Source organism: Stigmatopora argus, chromosome 1 (genome assembly GCF_051989625.1).
Source record: "Stigmatopora argus isolate UIUO_Sarg chromosome 1, RoL_Sarg_1.0, whole genome shotgun sequence".
NCBI lineage: Eukaryota > Metazoa > Chordata > Actinopteri > Syngnathiformes > Syngnathidae > Stigmatopora > Stigmatopora argus.
In genome coordinates, this window is record NC_135387.1 from 25,002,082 (window position 1) to 25,023,644 (window position 21,563).

At 41.4% G+C, this 21,563-nt stretch overlaps 1 protein-coding gene across 4 annotated transcripts; it reads right to left on the minus strand.

Annotated features, from left to right (window-relative positions):
* Window positions 1-11,163: 11,163 nt before the first annotated feature.
* On the minus strand, window positions 11,164-19,913 carry znf217 (zinc finger protein 217). 4 transcript variants are annotated; one of them, XM_077612213.1, is made up of 5 exons: window positions 19,749-19,913; window positions 15,880-17,228; window positions 14,940-15,047; window positions 12,667-13,992; window positions 11,164-12,071 (listed from the first exon to the last, which is right to left on the minus strand). In XM_077612213.1, exons 2-5 carry the CDS (start codon window positions 17,186-17,188, stop codon window positions 11,959-11,961), a joined length of 2,856 nt encoding a protein of 951 aa, XP_077468339.1. In that variant the 5' UTR covers window positions 17,189-17,228; window positions 19,749-19,913; the 3' UTR covers window positions 11,164-11,958. The 4 variants fall into 4 exon arrangements, with proteins under 4 accessions (XP_077468339.1, XP_077468332.1, XP_077468324.1 ...); XM_077612206.1 differs by having other exon boundaries at window positions 19,649-19,753; XM_077612198.1 differs by lacking the exon at window positions 19,749-19,913 and adding an exon at window positions 19,408-19,718.
* Between the last annotated feature and the right edge of the window lie 1,650 nt (window positions 19,914-21,563).

The following is a 21,563-nucleotide window of genomic DNA, read 5'->3' on the forward strand; positions in this document are numbered from 1 at the left end:
AATGGCAGAGACTGAGTAAAGCCGGCAGTAAAACACCCAGCGCTACACAGCAAGTATTGTTTCTTTCCAGTTGGAGCGGGGAATCGAACCGCGTAGCTCGGGATCGCCGTCCGTCCCTAGCTACTACATCTTCTTTTTTTTTGCAGCTGGCCCGAGGCATAACAGAGTACGAGAATGCTGACGCTAGCGTTCAGCTCGCTGCCTTCCCTCCCGAGTGCTCATAAACTGGTCCCGTTAAACCAAGGGACCGGAATCTCATTAGCCCCAGTCGGCTTCAGGAAAGGGATTAATCTTTGCCTTCGCTCGCCGACTGTTAGTCTTTGTTATTCAATAAAGAAACATTGAGAAAGTTTGTCTTTCCCCCTACTTGCGCTTCTATCTACAGCAGGTAGGATACATCTAAATTGGCGTCTCTAAATTGGAGTCCTCAGAGGCGTTACATGAAACATGAAACCTATTTGCGCATTTGTAACTTTCCAACACACGTGCCGTTCTCCGCGTTTGCCTGCTCGTGAGCCTCGGGCGGTTTATCTGGTGCAAAGTCAAATCATTTGTTTCCCTTCAATCATCCTGATACAATGAGGGACCCAAGGAACAACAGCCAATTTAGGCGGAAAATCCCAGTTCGGTAAGGACTAATCTGATTGCTCTGCTCCCCTGAAATCTACATGTATAGTGCTTATCAAGTGGATTACTGGCAGGTAGGAAGAATAACCCAATTTCAGGATACTTGTTTCGTGCTGTGTAGTATTCAGTGTCACAATGAATTAGCAGACAGAAGATATTGCTTTCTCTGGGATGGATGTCTAACTTCCTTGCTCAGGTTGTAGCAGCTCATTTGCTCTTTTTTTTCCTTTTGCTTTTTCTTTTTTCTTTTTTGGAGTACGGGTGGAACAAACGGCTAAATGTAAATGTTCTGCAATCAGATAATGGTTTGGAGTGAAGCATTTAAGAGCAGGATTCAAGCTTATGTGTGAACATATATATAAGCGCTTAGATTTTTCACTTGTGAAGGCAGTTTTGTGGTGGCTTTACAGGCCTGGCTACCGTTTAACAATGTCTCCATCCATTCTAGTACCGGCATTTATCATGCTGTGTGAAACACAATGGATACTTGGTGCAAATTGCACCATTTGTGATGTTTATGATTCCGTGTCACCCAATCAAAAGAGTACAAAGCGCTTTGCTTCACTATCCCATTAATGTTGGGCTCGCCAGAAGTGTGGAAACCTGAATCATTTCAGAAAAAGAAATGCTAAAAATGAAATACTTCTGGACAAATTGCCACTGCCTTTCAAAAAGTAATTGTGGTGTATTTTTACATGTCACGTCAACGGTGTTGTGTTGGTTCAATTTCCAGTCTACAGGTTTGAGATTGTTCACGGGATATCATTTGGAAAGACACACACCCAGTTTTATCAGGTACTTGTGCTGTGGTTGACATGACATGTATGAGCACAAACCAAGCGCAACATCAAAGGAACGTTGCGTTTGACCTGTATGACTGTAGGAATAGATTTTGGAAGCAAGCCATTTTGTTTTTATCTACTTCTTTGAAGATATCACTTAGCACAGTGGCCTCCATCAGCTCTAAGTCAGAATGTTTGGAACCACCAGGACGTTTCCTTGAGCTGGCTGTCCATCTAAATAGAGTCGCGAGACCTCGGGACCGGACGTTTGGTCGACGGACGTTTGGTCGACGGACGTTTGGTCGACGGACGTTTGGTCGACGGACGTTTGGTCGACGGACGTTCGGTCGACGGACGTTTGGTCGACGGACGGTTGGTCGACGGACGGTTGGTCGACGGACGTTTGGTCGACAGACACTTACTTGGTCCCCGGACGTTTCGTCGAACGGAGTGTCCGTCGACCAAACGTCCGGGTACCGCGAGACCTGAGCCAAGGAGTTGACCAAGACCCCTGTCAGCTGTTTACGCAATTGCGTTCCAAAGACATCAAGACCACTCCAAACAAAATTCTGGTTTGGTGAGACAAATATTGAATGATTTTGCTTGTTTGGAATAACCCATGGAGGCACCCCTTATCATCTGGCCATGGCATAAGAATCGATCAATATTAGGCGTAAGAAGCAGGCACTCTTGAACTCATACTTATTTTTGCTAAAATATTTACAGACTACGCATTCCGACTCTCGTACATATTTCAACTACAGAGGTCTGGAACACAACCCAAGACAAAGAAGACCCCTCATAATCGGAATTAATCCAAACATTGACCACTCTCGAGTGGAACCAGGAATCATACAGTGTAAAATTGGCTGTAAAGATGCCCATTTATTTGTTCTCTACAAGACTATAGACTTATCAATGATCATGCTTGGCTTGATTCAAAATATTCAATGATTAAAAAGTTTAAAACACCTTAAACCCAAGTAAGATAACAGTCCCTGAACAAAACTGCGGTGGGTTGTGTGACTGAGGTAACGGATGACATACAATCGCACCTGCCCTCCCTTATCCATGGACCATAAGTACAGAAGTCAATTGCCCTTGAGCAAGAGCAACAGTACTCCCAAAGGTGGTTTATGGGTGACACACCAATGTAGGCATGAGCGATATCACCCTCTGCTCCAATCACTTCTCCTTCCAGATGTAGACAGGGAGACCTTGCTTAATGTACAAACATTGTGGTGAGACACAATTCCCTCACCTATTGAGTGACCATAAAAGAAACGGAGTGGAAACCATTAGGGATGCGGGGACCGTGCAAGTTCATCCACGTGTCTCGCTCGACTAGTCATATTTCCGGATCAACTTCACACTAATGCACATTGAATGCATCACATGGACAACTCTTGGTTGATGTTTTTACATTACGCCAGATTTTTACAGTCGAAACATAGTAATAATACTGTTATTTCAAGTAATGTTTCTTTTCTTGTAGCTGGTTTCGTCTGTTGACTAGAAGATTGCGGCAAGGGCCATTTTGAACGATGTCTTTAAAGGTCGACATTTGCATAAGACAAAATAAATGCATTATGGAATATGAATTAAACAGAACACTATTTTTTAATTGTAATTGTAATTTGTGGTAAATTGATCATCCTTCTGATGAGCGAGCCAATTAAGAGAAAGAGGCGGAGCTTCAGATTTGACCAGGAAACAACTAACAGGTTGTAAACAATGTCGGAGTACAAAGAAATTCTGGTAATGTCAACAGTTTGGACTGTGAAATATACTTAATTTTCTGAGTAAAAGAGAAGCAAAGAATTCAGTTAAATGCAGTAAAACATTTTTTTCTGACAGAAAATAATGTTTTCCCCGCTTCTTGTTGACCAATCTGTGGTTTAATGTGGATTGGTCGAGAAGATGACGAGAAGAGCCACCATCCAATCAGCAGCCATGTATTTTTTTTTCAAGACCCCCCCAAGAAAAAGATCTCAATTGGAAGTTTCCCAGATGGATCTGTGTAATATCTTTGTAGCGGATATCTGAATCAATCAATCTGGCGTGCCATCTTAGGAAAGTGGAGTACCTGGAGAAAACCCCACATGATCCATGTTCTCACAACACTGAGGTGCACCTGCTAACTCCTCAGCCATGACACATGATTATTTTCTAAATATCAATTGGAAAATATTGACCGGACACGTTTGATTTGTCATCCTCATTTAAACTGTAGCTAGAAACGTGTTCTCGTGTCCCAGTACAAACTGTAAAGCGTAGCAAGTCAGCACAGACAACATTTGCTTCTGTCGGAGGCTCCGATGTCACCCGAGGGGGAATCACATGGCTGCCATCCCAGAAAGCCTGCCTGCCGCAGTGATGCCTGCTTACCATCTGCTCCCCATATGAGCAAAAAAGGCACCTCCATCACGCTGTCATTGAACTATCACACCAAACATGTTCTCTGCCTTTGGACCACATCTCGGGAGAATACGCAACAGAGCTATTTGGTCACCGCAGATAAGGCCAGAGCGATATTGCCCGAATGTAAAACCACATCGCGCGTACACCATTGTACCGCCCTTTCTTCTAACTCGCCATCTCAACTGGAAGCCTTTGGACTCTTGTAAATAACCCCTCCATGCCTTCGGTTTTATCGTTCCCTGACAAAAATTATCCAATACCCCTCCAGAGTCGATGAGAAATAGCATTACTTTATGGCACGGAAAAAGGGAGGAGATAAAAAAAAGAGCAGCCGGGGAGAGTAAAAGGGAGATGGGGCTAAAAAAAAAAGGTCCTTCAGGGAATGTGGTGTAAATGAAGTTCCAGGAATGACACAGGCGAGCAATGAGGCGTGGATTGAAAATATACGCTGCACATCATCAGATAGAAATGCCGGTGGAAATAGCTTCATTGGAGTGTCAACCCTCATCCATCAATCAATCATCCGCGAGAAACAATAACGCTGCAGTGGTGGCGGTTCGGCTTTTATGGGGCTTACTCATGGGTATCGGAAACAGCACTTAAGTGTGGTTCTGACACTGTGCGGGAAACAGAGGTCTACTGTCGAGCTTATTCCACATGCAGGTAGAAGGAGCACATACACACCGACCGGGAAGAGGACTAAGTCATGTATACTGAAACCACTGGCCTTAGGGCACTGGACACCAGTGGGAATGCGTCACGGGCTGAACTCACTTTGGAAGACAAAACTATGTAATATGTGAAATCTTTCAGTGAGTATCAAAATATGAACTCTTGCAAATGAAAACATCAAGCAATGTCTGTAAAGGAAAGAAAAAAAATTGGTCAATTGAGTACACTACTAAACTCCACATACTAAACAGGTAATTATAGAGAGTCTGGCCTTTTTGCATTCATTTTTCATGCCTCACAAGGGTCGCGAGGGTGCTGGAGCCTACCCAAGCTGGGGACATCCTGAATCAGTGGTTAGCCTATCTCAAGGCACAAGGAGACAGACAAACATTCATGCCAATTCAAGGCAAATTCAGAGTGTTCAGCCAGCCGACATGCATGTTTTTGGAATGTGGGACGAAACCAGTGTACCTGGAGAAAACCCACGCAAGCTCAGGGACAACATGCAAACTCTACACAGGAAGGTCCAAACCTGGGATTGATCTCAAAACTCCGAGTGGTTAGAGTCTGAAATTCTAACCACTCGGGCCACTGGGCCGTGCACAAACTGTATTGCTTAAAATATTTTTTTTCAACAAGCTACCTGCTACTAGGATTCAGAATCTTTTGCATGAAGTTGATTGGATTGGATAACTTTATTCATCCCGTATTCGGGAAATTTCATTGTGGCAGTAGCAAGAGGGTGATTAGACAGAACAACAAAGCAAAAGCACAAAGTACATCTGCATCTAGATACACAGGAAAAACAATATCTTTAAAGCCATAACAGTTCGATTAGCATGTTTCAGTTCAGTTTGAGAAGTGATGTGATCGGGAAAAAAGTGATAAAACAAGATATTTCAATCAGATTTTAGTTTACCAATCCCCCAAACCAATCACAACTGGGATGCCACGAAAATTGCTTGACTGCAGGCTGAAAATGACAATGTTGATATAATCTTGCATCTGGAGTTAAGCAGTCTAATTGGCTGGTTGGTGGCACTTTGCTAAAATGGGTCAATGGAGAAAATAATTTTAGCCATTATTATTTAAAAAAAAGAGAAACATAAAGAGGTAAATCCCATTCAAATCTACCTGAAGGCATTGACACTAGACTATAAGATCAGCGCCTTGACAACATGAAAATAAGTGCCCAAAAAGCCTAATGGTCCAACAGTCACTTTTGCTGTATATGAGTCTTTTGAATTCCCCAAACCGAGTCTCTTGATGGCTTCTGGGCATCATGAAACATGACACGTCATCCATTATTCTGTACATGTGCCCTGCTATCTCAGCTCACTCCATATGGCCTCTGTTGTCTCCAGACACCCAAATCCCTTTCCTGAGGCCAGGGGCTGTTTTTGCGGGAACCACTACATCGTTCCTCTTCCTCAGAGGAACGGCGCAGGCTGAAGATGATGAGCTATCACAGCCAGAGCCCAGATTCTGCCTCGATATCCTTGACAGCATGTGCGACAATCGACTCGACTGCCTTTTATTTGGCCCAATTGCTAATTCATGCAAGTTGACAATCTGGAGGCAACAATTAGGAGTGATGAAAGCGGCAGTTTGACGATCACAAGAGTTGAGAGGAAGAAAACCGAAGACTTCCTTCAAAATGTGGATCCACCATTGACGAGACCTCACACGTGAAATGGACAAGGACACTATCGCGAAATGGACAAGGAGACTACATACCTGTCAAACTCAACCAATTGCAATTCCCCTTATTAACCAATAATAAACTATACAAGCATAACGTGGCACATCTTTACTCACGTAGGGTGCACTCACAAGTCTAAAATGTTCCCCAATGTGAACGGGGTGCCCAATCAGTCGGTGCACCTTTTGTATGCACTAAATTCAAGATTCTGTAGATGTCGCTGACAGCTTGACTGTTTGGATACATTGCTTGCTGACGCGCTATATTTATATAGTGAAAAGGTGGACTTGACTGACGCTCCAAGCATGAGAACATTAGCAATCGACGATGTCATTTTTTCTGCTACCAGTGACCGAGATGATCCAGATTAGAGCCAAAATGGGGATGACAAGATCGGTTTTTCAAAGAAAATCCTTTTTAAAAACATTTTTTTCCCGTACAAAAGTTATTATACAGTGTACACATTTTTTAGATTAGATTAGAACTTTATTTCATCATTATTCGGGAAATTTCCTTGGTTGCAATAGCAAGACAGACACAGAAGACATTGTAGACCTAGGTAAAAAAAATTCAAATGATCAAAAAACGTGCAAGTTGACAGGTATGAGACTAGCATAATGCGAGTATGAAACTTCTTATTATAGATTTAAAACTTCAAAGTTTGAGACTGCAGGAGTACACGAGACCCCAGTTGCTTCATATACTTGTATAGAAACTGTATAGCTTTAAAAACACAATTTAATGCCATAAAGTTGGGTCGTCGCGCTCATATTGATGCTGTTCCCCAATTACTTAGCTGTTCAAATCCAGTATGTTCTCCCTCAATTAAAATTATGTACGTTCACAGACACTTCTCAAACATCCACATACGGTGAATAAAAATTGAACTGCAGAGCTTTTTTTCTTAATCAAATGCTAACCAAAACGTCCGCACCGACAAAAGTGTAAAAACAGTCCCTCAAATGAATTTCAAAGCGGACTTTTGTCACGCTGTGAACGAATTCCATGAAGACTCGTAAAGGATATTCATTCAAGTTATCCAGTTATACAGTAACTGGCGCGATCGTTCCACCATGTTATGTTTTGCATAGCTACGAGCCTCGGTTATTGCCAGTGCACTGCGATTCTCCATAAAAGTTGTCTTTATTTAGTCTCTGAATTCGCTCAGCATAAAAAATAATAGAGTGGTAACATTGTTTAATATTTCAAACACGCATTCCTATAAATAAGGATTCTCATCTCACTTGAAGTTCAGTAAATAAGCAACCACTTCTTGCAGAAAAACACTAATTAAGGTTTATGACTCTGATGATCATGAAAGGAGGGCCTGTCATGTTGTCTTCTTGTTGGGTCTTAAGATGGAGGTAAACATCTGGCACAATCTGTTGTTCCTGATGTCCCTGTATTCCAGCAAATAAACTATCTTCAGCTGTTTATCGTCAAAACCACCATTAAAGAAATAACCCAAAACATATCCTGGCAGGCCCAGAGACAGACAAAAAAAAAGTCAGAGGACGGATGTCATAAGCTGTTGTCGACTGGCGACGGCCGCTGCGTGTTTGCGCAATGCGGGGGAATATGAGGGTGATGCTAAGTGAAATGCTCATTTTGCGTCCGTGATTGCCGAGGCCCATGGGCAATATGCACTAATGTGAGCTAATGCAATAGATTACACAGTGCTGGCCCAGGGGAGCAGACAGCAAACAGATGTGGTCTGCTCAAAGGGGAGGGAGGGGACAAGAAAAAAAGCCCAAAGTTGAAAGTCTTCAATCTACTAGACCAGGGGTGTCAGACTCTGGTTGGTTCGTGGGCTGCTTTACCGTCAACTTGATTTCACGTGGGCCGGACCATTTTAGATATAATATTTAGATTTTTTTAAATAAATAGATTAAAAGAACTGGATTAAAAGCCTTGAATATTCATTTTTTTATAGATCTAGAACAATGTTTATTTTAGCTTTTTTTTATATATGTTTTTAGATTTTACAAAAGGATTTTTGAACTAAAAACACAGAAAAAAATTGATTAAAAAATTGAAGTGTATGAGTTGAAGATACAATCAACAACCCATAAAAGTATGCCATAGGCCTCTGTCTTGTGGAACCCAAGTTTCTACAAAGGGATTCGCTTAGTATCATCATTCAAGAGCAACATTCTGGACAAGATAGGATTAAGATGACAAAGTTAGAATTTCAGCATTATTTAGAATTGTTTACATCAAGGGTGTCAGACTCGGGTTGGTTCGTGGGCCGCTTTAACGTCAACTTGATTTCACGTGGGCCGGACCATTTTAGATATAATATTTAGATTTTTTTATAGATTAAAAGAACTGGATTAAAAGCCCTGAATATTCAGTTTTTTAATAGATCTAAAACAATGTTTATTTTAGCTTTTTTATATATGTTTTTTAGATTTTACCAAATGATTTTTGAACTAAAAACACAGAAAAAAATGGATTAAAAAATTACAATTATTGATTTAAAAGGGGGAACATCAGGAAATTTAATATACATCTATACTGTTCATTTTAATTTGATCTTAAAACTGAAAGTTGGCACTCATGATTTACTTCCCCGGGCCACACAAAATGATGCGGCGGGCCAGATTTGGCCCCTGGGCCGCCACTTTGACACATGTGTGCTAGACAGTGCAATTTTTCATTTGCTCCACATCAACGGTCAAAAAAATCAAAATCCAAGGATCAAACAGACCTCATTATGGTAGTAATTACTCTCCCCCATTTACTGTATATTTATTTATTCATTTGCGGGGGGTGATGGAGCCTATCCCAGTCAACTACAAGCACCAATAGAGCCAATAGAGTCTATTTATACTCTTTAAAATGATGTTTACTGGAAGGCATTGATAATGATCGCCCTCCAGTCATGTGGCTCTTTTTTAATCCATCTGCTGTAAATTTAAATTCTTTGATAACTAGTAGATGTCCATTTTGGGAGGTTTGGCATCAAAAGTCTACTTTCCAAGTTGATGGGAGGGTTGCCAATGGATTGGAGGTCTATCGCTTTCAATGACAGCCATTGAGTTAATGTCCAAATTGTTTTGTACAGAATACAAACAATTGCAGAGTAAAACTAAAAGTCCTACTGAGTTTACCAAGAGTTTTGTTATACAACCTGAGTGAACCTTTACTATGCGATTGCTCTCCGTCGTGGCACTTTCATGTCATACGTGGTGCCTTCGGGAAATGTTTCCACCCACGGTAAAATGCTTTCTAGCTGGAGTTCGTCGGTCATCGTGCTGCGGTTCCGCTTGTATGGATTTGCATTTCTCATACTTGGCCTGTTTTAGGTGGTAAAATACAGCCGTTGTGCTGCTACAGGCCAGAAATGGGCAGTCTCTTGACCCACGTGTCGACTCGAACCAGAAGCACGACATATTTATGAGCAAACGTTTCACTTTCTTAAGATTTCGTTATATAGTTATAGGAATGTAGTTGTGTGTGTTTAGTAGTATATTATTTTTAAATTAAGATTGACTTAAAAGGGCCTGGAAAACATTGCTGTATATTTTATTGAAATATTCTGTCTGCAGAAATATACTATATTATAATTTCCAAGTTTGATTTTTGAAGGTATTCAAAAAATTGTAGAACATTAATTGTCCATAGAGAAGTCATTATTTCTGACATAGTGTTCAGCATTATGAGTAAATATAAATCGCCTGAGAATTCATCTATTGATGCTGTTGAATGGTCAAGTGGTCTCAAGATGTTTCAGTCTTGTTTTGCTCACATTTGACCCAAGTACAAATTCCCAGTTTGGTCAGGGGAGGCTTGCCTGAACATTTAGGTTTTTATCTTTGACATATATCGTTTAATAAAATAAAATAAAGTAAAGCTTAAAAAAAATCAAGTAAATAAAGCCAGCTCGACTTGCAATTGGGGATGATTATTAAACAGATCAAAAGATAATGGCTGGGCCTCAACTAGACTTCTTTCTATTTTATTGTCAGAAAGAGGAATGCCTTCATAGTTGCAATTGACAATGTCTCTCAGGTTATAGGTCAAATAAAGAAATGAATAATTGTCTGATTTACAAATTAGGGTAGTCTGGAATTTTAATCATTTAAAAAAAATGCATTTAATGTATTTAATGTAATATTTAATTAACCTAGCCAATACCTCAATGTTCATGTTAACAGAATCGATCTGTAGAATTAGTCTACTTTTTGAAAAATAAATAAAATCACCCGTCAAAGCCCTACATCCTCTCTCCTGAAATTATACCCCCAAAAAGTGTTGGTTAAAAAATGGTAATTAAAGTCAAAGAATCCTGTTAGGGAAGAAGGCTCTTCAAAAAACACACTTTTAGACCTTCAGGCTGTTTCCTCAAATGCTCTACCTTCGTCCAACCACACCAAAGTTTTTGTTTTCTGGTGGTGCCATTGGAGAACTTTTGCCACCTGGAAGAAGGTAAAGTCTTTTAGCAAGTTGCAGTATATATTCCCAAGGACATAGAATCGTTGGCAACAATTCTGGTTGCCTCGAATTACATCACAAGGATAGAGAACCTTTTCAAGCCTATTAGAAGCCTGACAACAATGATCTGTAGCTAAACTATCTATAGTGTTCTTCTCAGAGACGCCTGTTTCTCACAATAGACCAAACTGAGCATGAGCCAAATGTTTATTTTTAATCCAGACAAACAATGTAATCAAATTTAACATGTCTGCACAGTTCTTATTGGTGGCAAAGGAGTGCATATTGAGTTGGCCAGGTCCATGGAGCTTCAGTCAACACAGAACTTTGTAAATATTACCCTCTAGTGGTAGAAATTTGAAAGCATTGTCGAGCACAACCCTATATGAAATGTAACTTAGTGCATTCTGTATTTAAATCACAGTAATGTACTGTAAGCAAGTATTTTTTATTTGATTTTTACTGTCATTCCCCTAATCAGATGAAAGGGCTTAAAATATTTTCAAAAAAATACATGACAGATACACAAATGGCCCTGTGCTTTAATCACACTCGCAAAATCGGACTAACAGCCAATAATATCAAAAAAAGCAATTCATATGCACCTATTTTCCTTTCTTTATTTCATGTGTAATACTAATCTCAAACAGTTTTAATCATTTTAATTACAAACGTTTTCAAAAAAAACAAATAACTTAACACCATTTTTCAAAGTGGCACAAATCCGGCTCATGGTTTATTCACATTGACCCCGAGACTCGAGTCATGTTGAAAGCTAACAACTGGCTTATGAAATTAAATAGCATTTTCAAGTCTGAAAAGTGACAGAAAATGTGCCGTAGAGAAATAACACACAGCACTAATAACCACCAAATCTGAGGACCATTTTAAAAAAACAGTCCACCCTCAGTCAAACGCAAAAAAAAACCAAGCCAAGTAATTCTACCGCAATTCATAAATTCCATCTTGCGCCTCAAGGTTTAATATTACAATCTCTGAGCTTTGGGAGAAGAGCTCCAAATAATGAACATAGTAGTAAAATTTCACACAGGATAGGTTTACCAGACTTAAACAACCACACAAATATGTGGTCAATTCAGATGAACATTTGTGCGGGTAAACAAATGGAACCACAAATACAAGAGTATATGGTTTTCCCCCCGGTCTCTGGTGCAAGGGGGGCATAATGCCCCCAAATCTATTTCCAAAATAAGGTAGCAGCATATGAAAATGATTTCAGATCATCAAAAGAACTCATTTGTCTGACACGCGTGAAAAAAAAGATTCTTTAGAAGTCCTTCAGTGTGTTTTGAACTTTTACAGGGTGTTTTCAGAGGTCCCGTAGGGTTGATTGGATATGGGGGATACTTGTTCTCTCTTTGGCAGGATGGGGATAGATGGTAAATGTTGGAACAGCATACTTCTTCCCCCTGAAGAAGACATTCACCACATTAGGGTCCGCAACATTTTGCCATGGAGTTCCCTCGGAGTGCTTTCACATAAACACATTCCAGCATTTGAATTTGCCCAATTAGATTCCTCTCTTTGGTACAGCTAATTGATTAGGCGTTAACGTACTACTCAAAGCGCTTACAACTGCTCGACACCTGACAAACTCTGATTAGAAGACGGTTAACCGTTAGCATTACGATAGGAGGCCGTCGACAAAGGAAATGGACTTTGCACCTTTGGGCACAAAGTGTCATTTTCTTTGTGATGCGTGTTAAATTTCATAGTTCAGTTCCAGTGAAATAAGCCAATAGAAAACCATCCCTAATTGGATTCTTTTTTTAGGCCCTATTCAAAATCTGCCCAAACAATCTGTCCCAACTGGCAAATCAGACAATCATTATATTAGAGTTCATACTGATTGTTATGATGTACCATAGAAAAAAAAAGAAAAGAGAACTGTGTGGAAACAGTTCAAGTTTACAAATCCACATTAGATTCAACACATGTAGGTCTGAAAGCACCCGACATCATCCCCCAACCCCAACCTTTGCCTTTGATCGCTTATTTACATACCTGCTCTTGGGTTAGCCTGCCCCATGCGGTTTTGGCTCACTGGGACGCCATGGTAGAGTGATGCCAGGTTGTTGGGGGTGCAGGCATGCAAGAGGTTCATCATGTTCCACTCGGCTGCCAAGCCCACTCCGACATTCAGGGACGCGCTCTTTCTTGGAGCCAAGTGGTCCGCAGATGGATGCAACCCCCGTGACGTCGCTTTTACGCCATCCCTGGGAAGATGCAGCCGATGGGGTCCATTGCTAGCGGACGATCCGCTAAAAGGGGCGGTGGCGGCCGCACCCCTTGCGGGCTGACTTGTCTTTAACCTCTTCCCGGATGGCTCACCCATCCTGGACAGGTTCCCAAACTGGCTAGACAGGAAGAGGTGGGCAGCATCCGATTTCCACATGGCGGCACTTCTCTCCGGGAAACTCCTCTCGGCGGCCGCCAGTGCGGTCAAGGTAGTCGTCGGTCGCTCCGTCTGGTGGTACATGCCTAGCAGGCTTGACTTTCTTAATCGAGCGGAATCTTTGACGGGCTTGGGCTCCTTATTGTCTGTTACATCTTTTCTCTCGTGGGGACCCACGTAAAAAGGTGCATGGATCCGCTTTGGAGCATGGGACAAGTTGGAATTTTGAATTTCTTTGGCTTTTGCAGGCTGAGGAGGCGGCGACTTGGTTCGGCGAGGGTGACGTCTGTCTATCATGGTAAGCGGGGCCACGTCTTTTCCCAAGAGCGCAGGTGGGCAGCCCGTGAGGCGTTTCCGCTTGCCGCAAGTGTTCTTCCTTGCACGGTTGCACTCGTCTTTGTGAGTCAGCCTTTTGTGCATAATCAGAACCTCGGGATAAATGGTTTTATACGTGCAAAATGAACACACAGACGAAATTAATGCGTTTCTGGGTTGTGTGCTGGCAGGGATGGCGAGAGACATTTTTAAGGACAGATTTAATGGGGCCTCGCATTTCTCCTCTTTAATCTCCTCGTTTTCCACCTTCAGATTAAGGGCTACGGGGCACTCTATGCTCATATTTTTAGTTGAGTTGAAAGGTTGATTAAGAATTACTTTCTCAAGCTCTTCTTTATTCTCCGCAGTCTTTTTGTCGGGCTCACCCTCGGGGCTTGGTAACTCATCCTGTGTTTCTCCCTTGGCCGCAGGCAGCCAGAGTTTGGATCTTTTCGCTGCAGAATTTCCTTTCCTGTCACTCGGGGAGGGGACCGGAGTGACGGGTTTGGTCGGGACGTCCACGAAAGGTTTGTCTTTGTGACGCCGTTCCAGGTGATATTTCAGGGATGTCCTCTGGGCGGCAGCATAATCGCAATATACGCACTCGTAGGGCTTTTCACCTGATACACGGGAAGGTTGACAAGGAAGAAGATAAAGCAAAGTATGATTTAAGTAGAGCTGTCATAAAAACGTCATGTGATTGTTAATGAAACTCTGAACACATTTCCTGAGAATAAAAAATAAAAGAGGACCGCGTGAAACTTGACGGTAAAACCGGCGTGCATGTAAACTGGCTTTTTTTTCACGAATATGATAAAGAAAAAAAATATGGTGACAGAATCAAACAAACTCAAACTGTAACATAAAGAAGCACTAGCCATCAGTGACAATTTAGAGTCCAAATTACACTATAAACGAAGCCGATCACAAGGGGGATGGACTTAAGTCAGAAAAAGCTGCATACTTTTTTAGATGTGCAGATTCTCCATCTACTGCAGTGTCATTTACGTGCTTTGATCGATGTACACATTGTGTGGAGCAACACTTAAATGAGTACATTTCTATTCAAATCTCCCCTCAATAGCTTTCTACCAAAGACTTAAGTGCCGCAAGTGCTTAGCGGTGACGGACGGTGCACAGCAGGGAACAATTGGCCCATCTAGGCTTAGTGACCGGCCAACTGAGCTTTAATGTCTCCTGACCACAATGAAACGATGCGCTAAAAACCACAAATCGTATTCATTGGCGAGCAGTTTCTGCATTCCATAGCGCACGAAAGGTTTTAAGATATTCATATACATGTTAAACTAGAGAACGGCAAACACACACCCCATCTTTGATTGATACAGTACTTCATGGATTGGGCCATATTCACACTACTGCATATGAATGGTGTGGTAAGGTCATTCAATTGAACGAGATAATGGCTTAAGTCTGTACCCGTAACTGATTTTTTTCCAATGGAAGCCGAATTGAAAACTTTTCAAATCTCCAAGAAATATTCCAAGTAACTCTCTATGTTAAACCTCAGAGATTTCACTAGAAAAATATAAGCATCGGAATTTACCTGTATGAGTTCTCAGGTGCACTGTGAGGTAATAACTTGAGCGAAAAGATTTTCCGCAGTAGCTGCAGTGTTTTGAACGGTCTTTAGATGAAAAGAATCCATCCTCACCTGAAACAAGAGCGCACAGGGATGGGAGGGAGTGGGAAGATGAGGACATCAAGCGTCAACTCGGCAAATATTGGTAAGTTCCTGCTTTCTTCTATATTTTTGTATAAAAATCATGAAACTAAAAAGTAACTGGGGGAGTGACATCTTATTTTCTGCTCTTAAATAATTTCTGATGAAGTGATACTTTTGAATGATCATTGATTGATTCCAATACCTTCCAACTTATACGTTTTTCCCGTATTTTATACGTTTTTTTGATCATTTCAAATTGTGTATGCCGTATAACAACTTTTTTACAGGATTTTTTAAGTACGTTTTTTGTAAAAACCGAGCTATTTTTACCCATTTCGGCTCTAATCCGGATCATCTCGATCACTGGTAGCAGACGAAAATGTAATCGTCGACTGCTAATATTGTCATGCTTTAAACATGATTTGGTCATGCTCATTAGTCACGTCCGCATTTTGACTATATATAAATATAGCGTGTCAGCAAGCAATGTACCCAGACAGTCAAGCTGTCAGCGTCATACAGCGACATCTACAGAATCTTGAATTTACTGCATACTGATTGGGCACCCCATCAAGTTTGGAGAAAATTTTACACTATTAAGTGCATCCTATGTGGGTAAATATGTGCCGTGTTGCATCTGTACGTTTTTTTATCGCTTAATAAGGGGAATTGCAATCATTAATAAGGAGATCAATTGGCCGAGGTTGACAGGTATGAGTCATATTTTGTGTGTGGTGCGTTTACAATGATTGATGGAAGTTCGCAAAACTGCCCAATTTTACTCCTTCACAAATAGACAGGGAAACCAATGAATACACACCTGTGTCAAAGCCTTCCTCAGTCTCATCATCGACGCGGGGTGCTGAACCCGCTCTGGACAACGTTCCCTCGGTGGACGGGGCAGGGCTCTCCTCTACGCCCCCCTCCCGCTTGTGCACTCTGGAGTGAAGCACTAACTGGTGGTAAGTCTTAAAGGTGCGTTGGCATTCCTCGCATGTGGTGGGCCTCTCAGTCTCTTTGCTCTTTTGCATCAGGGATCTTCGCTGCGGGAGTGGCGAATTGTTTTGCAGGATCGTCGCCACAGCCTGCCGCTGAGATCTCAGCTCTCTGCCCAGAACCTCTTTAATACTTTTATCTCCTTGACAATCGGCCCAGGTAGAGTTCATTTGCTCCTTATCAGAGACGCCGTCCTCATTGTCTGTGCTGGGCTCCGGGCCCGATTCTTTGGCAGTGACGGGACCGACTGCAATCTTGCCCCTTGTGGCCAATTGCCAGGCCTGAAATGTGTTATAAGGATCCAGTTGAGGAATCCATTTGGACGCTCTTTGAGGTTCTAAGGATTTGCCTGCCACACAAGGAGTGAGATTGAGACTGTGAAAAAAACTTTCTCGGGTCAACGATTCAGGAGCGGCGTCCTTTGACTCGGACTCTTCTTTGTTCGGCCCCGACTCTCGATTGTGTACTTTACTGTGTTCTACCAAGCTGTCGTGGTCCGGGAAGAAAAACCCGCAAACCATGCACATTTTATAGGCGGTGGTCACAGGCTCGGACGCGGTCTCTTGAACAACGCCGTTGACGGTGATGGGGAGCTCCTGGTCTTGCATGGCTTTGCTCTTGGCTCCTGACTTTCCATGCATCTTCATGTGGCTTTTCAGGAACCAGGGCTCCCGGAAACGCCGTCCACACACATTGCAGCCATAGGTGAAGTAGTCCTTGTGTTTCCTCAGGTGGGTCTCCAGCTCTGCGCCGTCTTGCAACACCAGGCCGCAGACGACACAGGCGTGGACCTCCCCTTTGTCGAGATCAAAGCTGCTCGATTTGGGCCGAGGTCTCTGGCCCGGGATCCTAAATTCTGCTTCGATTTTGAGCACGGCGGGCTCAAAAAAAGTCGTGGGGTGCTGTGTTAGAACGTGGAGCCCCACCTCATCCTGGTGGTCGAAGGTCTTGTCGCAAAACATGCACGAAGGCAACTCGTTTGCTCCGCATTGCGCAACCGTCTTTGAAGGATAGGTGGCGTGAGGAGTCATGCTGGAGCCGGACCCCGGGATGCTGGCACTGTTGCTAATCAAACTCTCTTGGGTGGATCCCTCTGGGTTCTCCACATACGGCAGCAGAGACCGAGTTGGCATTGTCGGCTAGCGCAACAGTCCAGTGAAAACTACTGAGAGCCTGTGAGCAAATAAAACAAGTGCTTTGGTCAGAAATGACACACAACTTTGATCACAACTATTCATGTCATGAAGAAAATGTATGACCATCGTAGTGAAAAAGCTTTTTAATAATCAACAAGCTTAACAAATGAACTAATGTTATTTTCTCAAGTAAATAAAACTTTAAACTGGGATTATGACATTTGTCATGTTCAGATAGTTGTTGCTACAGGTTCAAAGTTTACACTTTTGCTTGTTCCTTTATTATTTTAAAATGTTATAATTGTTACAATTATTTAGTTTATGAACTCGGGGTTTAATTTATTTTAATTAATTATTTTTTTTGGTTTAATTTATTTGGAATACCAACCAATAGGGTCCCTTTTATTTACACAATTACTACTGTTTTTTTAATTTGTATTTTACTTACCAAGATCCTCCAATTGCAATCACTTTTTCTGGTCTCTGAAATTATCTAGCTCACAATTCAAATACTGATAAAGACTAAAAAAAGTTCATGGTACTATTCTCTTTGAAGCTTCAACACATGCATGTATTATATATTTTTATGTGCTTACTTTAAAATATTTGAGTTTTACACACAGGCCTAAAATTTTTACACACACCTACCATATTTGCGTTTTTTTCCATGACCATTTACAATCGTAGAGTCTCACTTAAGGTATATAAACAATGAATGAACAATGGGAATTATGTACTCAACGAAGAAGAAGAAAAACTTCTATTCTAGTTTCTTCAACATAGCCACACTTTGCTCAGATTATCCCTTTTGCAAACTCCTGGCATTCTCTTGATGAGCTTCAAGAGATTGTCAGTTGGAATGGTCTTCACTTCACAGGTATGCCTTATCAGGGTTGATTAGTTATCAATAGAGTTGGGGCCATTATTTCTGTTGCATTTGACTGAACTGCTTGCATATATAATTGTTTACAATAAGACATCAAAGCTTTTCAACAATATGGCTTCTATAAAGTAAATTAACTGTTTCCCTACTTTTGTAAGGCTGAATAGCTTGATAATTTGATGAACAGACAATGATTTCACAAATGAAATGGAGAATTGCTCAGGCCATGATCACTAAAACTTTGTGGAAATCAGTTAGTTAGTTAGTTAGTTAGTTAGTTAGTTAGTTAGTTAGTTAGTGTACTTTATAAATATTCCAATAATCTCCACGTTCTCTTCCTTAATTACTTTGAATAACCTTTTGCAGATGACAACACAACCACACTTACGATCCTGAATGACTGATTAATTAATTGATTGGCAGACTAACTCTGGGGAACGAATGAGATTAAAACACATGATTTCTATGTAATTACTTTAGGGAAATATACAAATCCCAATATACATTTATTGAATGAACTCAATCAAGAGTGTTTTTTTTCTGATATAATTGACAGTTAACCTTTTTCAGTGGCCCTGACAAGGACGGATGTCCAATCGTGTGTGTCTCTTTTCATCCTTCTGCTGTGAATTTCAATTTGTTTGTCACTAGTAGGAGTCCAATCCATTTGAACAGGGAAAGCATCCAGAAAATAAACAAATGTTCATTGAATAGCAGTTCTATTACCTCAATGGAGGCCATTGAAAAAAAATGACTAGCACACATTGATTTCAATTCAGTTTTTTTGTTTTTACAGTGATTATGTAACTTCTACCAAATTATAACTGAATCATCCATCCTGACTGCCGGAAAATGTCTTTAAATCATCAAAAGCGAACAAAGCAACGAGACATTCAGTGCCATTTAACTAACTGATGGTTTAAATGAATGGGTGACGTCATCACGTGTGGCACTAGGTAAATCGCTCGCTAAACGATCAAGACTCGCGAAAACTCACCTAATCTTTCGTTTACAGTCCAAAACTCGTTGCCATCACGTGATCCACACTAAAACGCACTCTCAGAACCTTGTCAAGCACAAGCCAAACTATCCTTATACACTTCCAAGGTGAACAAAAGTGAATAACTGCCAATTTAGCCAGCGTCCCATCCAGGAAGCTCGTCTTCTTTGCTAACGTTATCATTCGCTTCTCGAGTCCCGACTTGAGTTAAGAAACGTCTTATTACAATTCTATTATCTTCCTCTCGCGCACATGTTTTCAAAATAAATTGGCTTTCCTCCACATTCAGAAGACAAACTTTTTCCCCTTTCCTGCGGGACGTGTAGTACTTACTTCGGGCGTATCTGTCGTGCGCTCTCGGTCCAAACATCGACTTAACAGTCAACAAGTTACTGCTTTTTTTTTGCTTTTTTTATCAAGAAGGAAGAAAGCAAACCGAAGCACTCTCATCTCCCGTTTCCGGTTTAATAACATCGACTTTTGTTGGCATTTGCTTTGTTGTTTCTCGGGAGGTGATCTCTGCTCTTGAGCAAGTTTTTCTTTGATAACTTGTATCCTGCTCGCCCCAACTCACCTTTCCGCCCCCAACAAATTGTTCCAATCATTTTAGTCAGCCGTTGGGAAGAAGATGAGGCGCGTGCACGACGCCCCCCCTCCCACACACACACACTAACCTCGCTTTACGTGCACGCGCGTCCTCCTTCCGAGGACGAGGGATGTCACGTGGTGGCGACAAACAGCTGAGATGAAAGTAAAAAGATAACTCCGACTCATTTTTTTTTTCAACATGTAATTTACTAATTGTTGACGGAACTGGCAATTTAGTTACCCGGCGCTTGTTGCCATGTCGACGTCACGATAATCATCAGCTGCGAAAGAGCGATTTGATCACGTCTGTCTATGCCTAAGTACACCCCCCCCCCCTTCCCACGAACCCCCACACCCCCCTCATTCATTATTTTATTCATTATGAACAATACGTGGGCATTAATAACTCACTTAAAGTCAGTGTTAACCACCTTTTCAGCTCAGTTACTTCTTCCTCTTTTTTTTCTTAAACCACAATGTGTGGGTGGAGGAGGGGCCATCTCCAACTTTTTCACAGTTACATGAGGAGTTTTTTTTGTTTTTTTGTTTTTTTTCTACAGAAGCAGGTTGGTTGAGTCAGTCAGCTTCCTCTTATTTCAAGAGATTGGGGCAACTAATCCCCCTCCTTAAAATAAATAAATAAAACTACAACCGCGTTCATATATATGACTTTTATATCCCTAATGTGATAATTTACTGCAGTGGTGTCAAAGGTGCGGCTCGTGGGCTGGAAGTGGTACGCTAGGGGACTGCGGTCCGGCCCGTGGTGTTGTTCTTTGTTGCTCATTCATAATCTACGTACAGAATTAAATACTTTTATTTCATTTTTTCATTAGCGTGGACTACTAAAATTTGCTGAATTTCCTATCCGCAATCACATTAGTTCAGCGCCTTCAATGACAGCTTAAAAAGGAGACATAAAATGCCCTGAAACCAATAGGTTATAACCTGAAAATGCCCAAAAATCAGCAGAAACCGACAAACGAACAAGAAGCATCCCGAAAAACCATTGGACATTATTCGAAATTTACTGTAAGTAGAAAAAAGTGACCCAAAATGAACTCCTTGCCTGCCATTGACAATGCTAAATGTCCAATTCGTTTAAACTGGCGGTGGATGCTCATTTTTCACCACCATGAATGGCGCTAGACGTCCAATCCAGTTCGTTCATTCGCCCCGCCCGGTCAAAGTAGATTGGACGTCTAGCACCGTCAATGGCGGCTGGTAAATTAACTTTTTAGGCCAAAAAAATAAACTCATCCCACCCACATGAGATCTATCGTTGGCATTAAAGTGGCCCACGAAGCAAACTGAGTTTGACACCCTTTTCCAGTTTCCAGTAAAGATGGAAGAGAGTGTGAAGAAGCCAAGCAAAGCAAACCCATCCTCCACCCATCAAAGTAGCCAGACAGCAGGCATTGATAGCAGTTTAAAAGCCACACACATACAGTAGTACAATGATACAATCAATCAGTATATTCAGCTGGCCACACTACACTACTCACGGTCTGGCTGCCTAAAGTCAAAGGCAAGCTTTATGTGGAAGCACGCCCAGCTGAGGAAAATTGTAACAAAGAGCATTTGTGAGGCCAAAGTACATAAGTTTGACTACTACTCTCTCTGCATTCCACCTTTTGTCAGCCTCTATATTTCATTTTCAAAAGGTGAATATGGGATTTGTGTAAGAACACAACTAGTCTTACTAGTATCTATATATAAATAGACAAAAATCTGCCTTTAACTACTTGAAAAAAACATTTTGCACCTAACTGAACACACAAAGAACGTTAACAATTATCATCGCGTGCAATAATTTTTGGCATCTTTCTGGTGATACTGATAATAACATTCGAATATGAGAATGAGTATTAAATGGATTCAAGTTTGAACTTGTTTGTGCT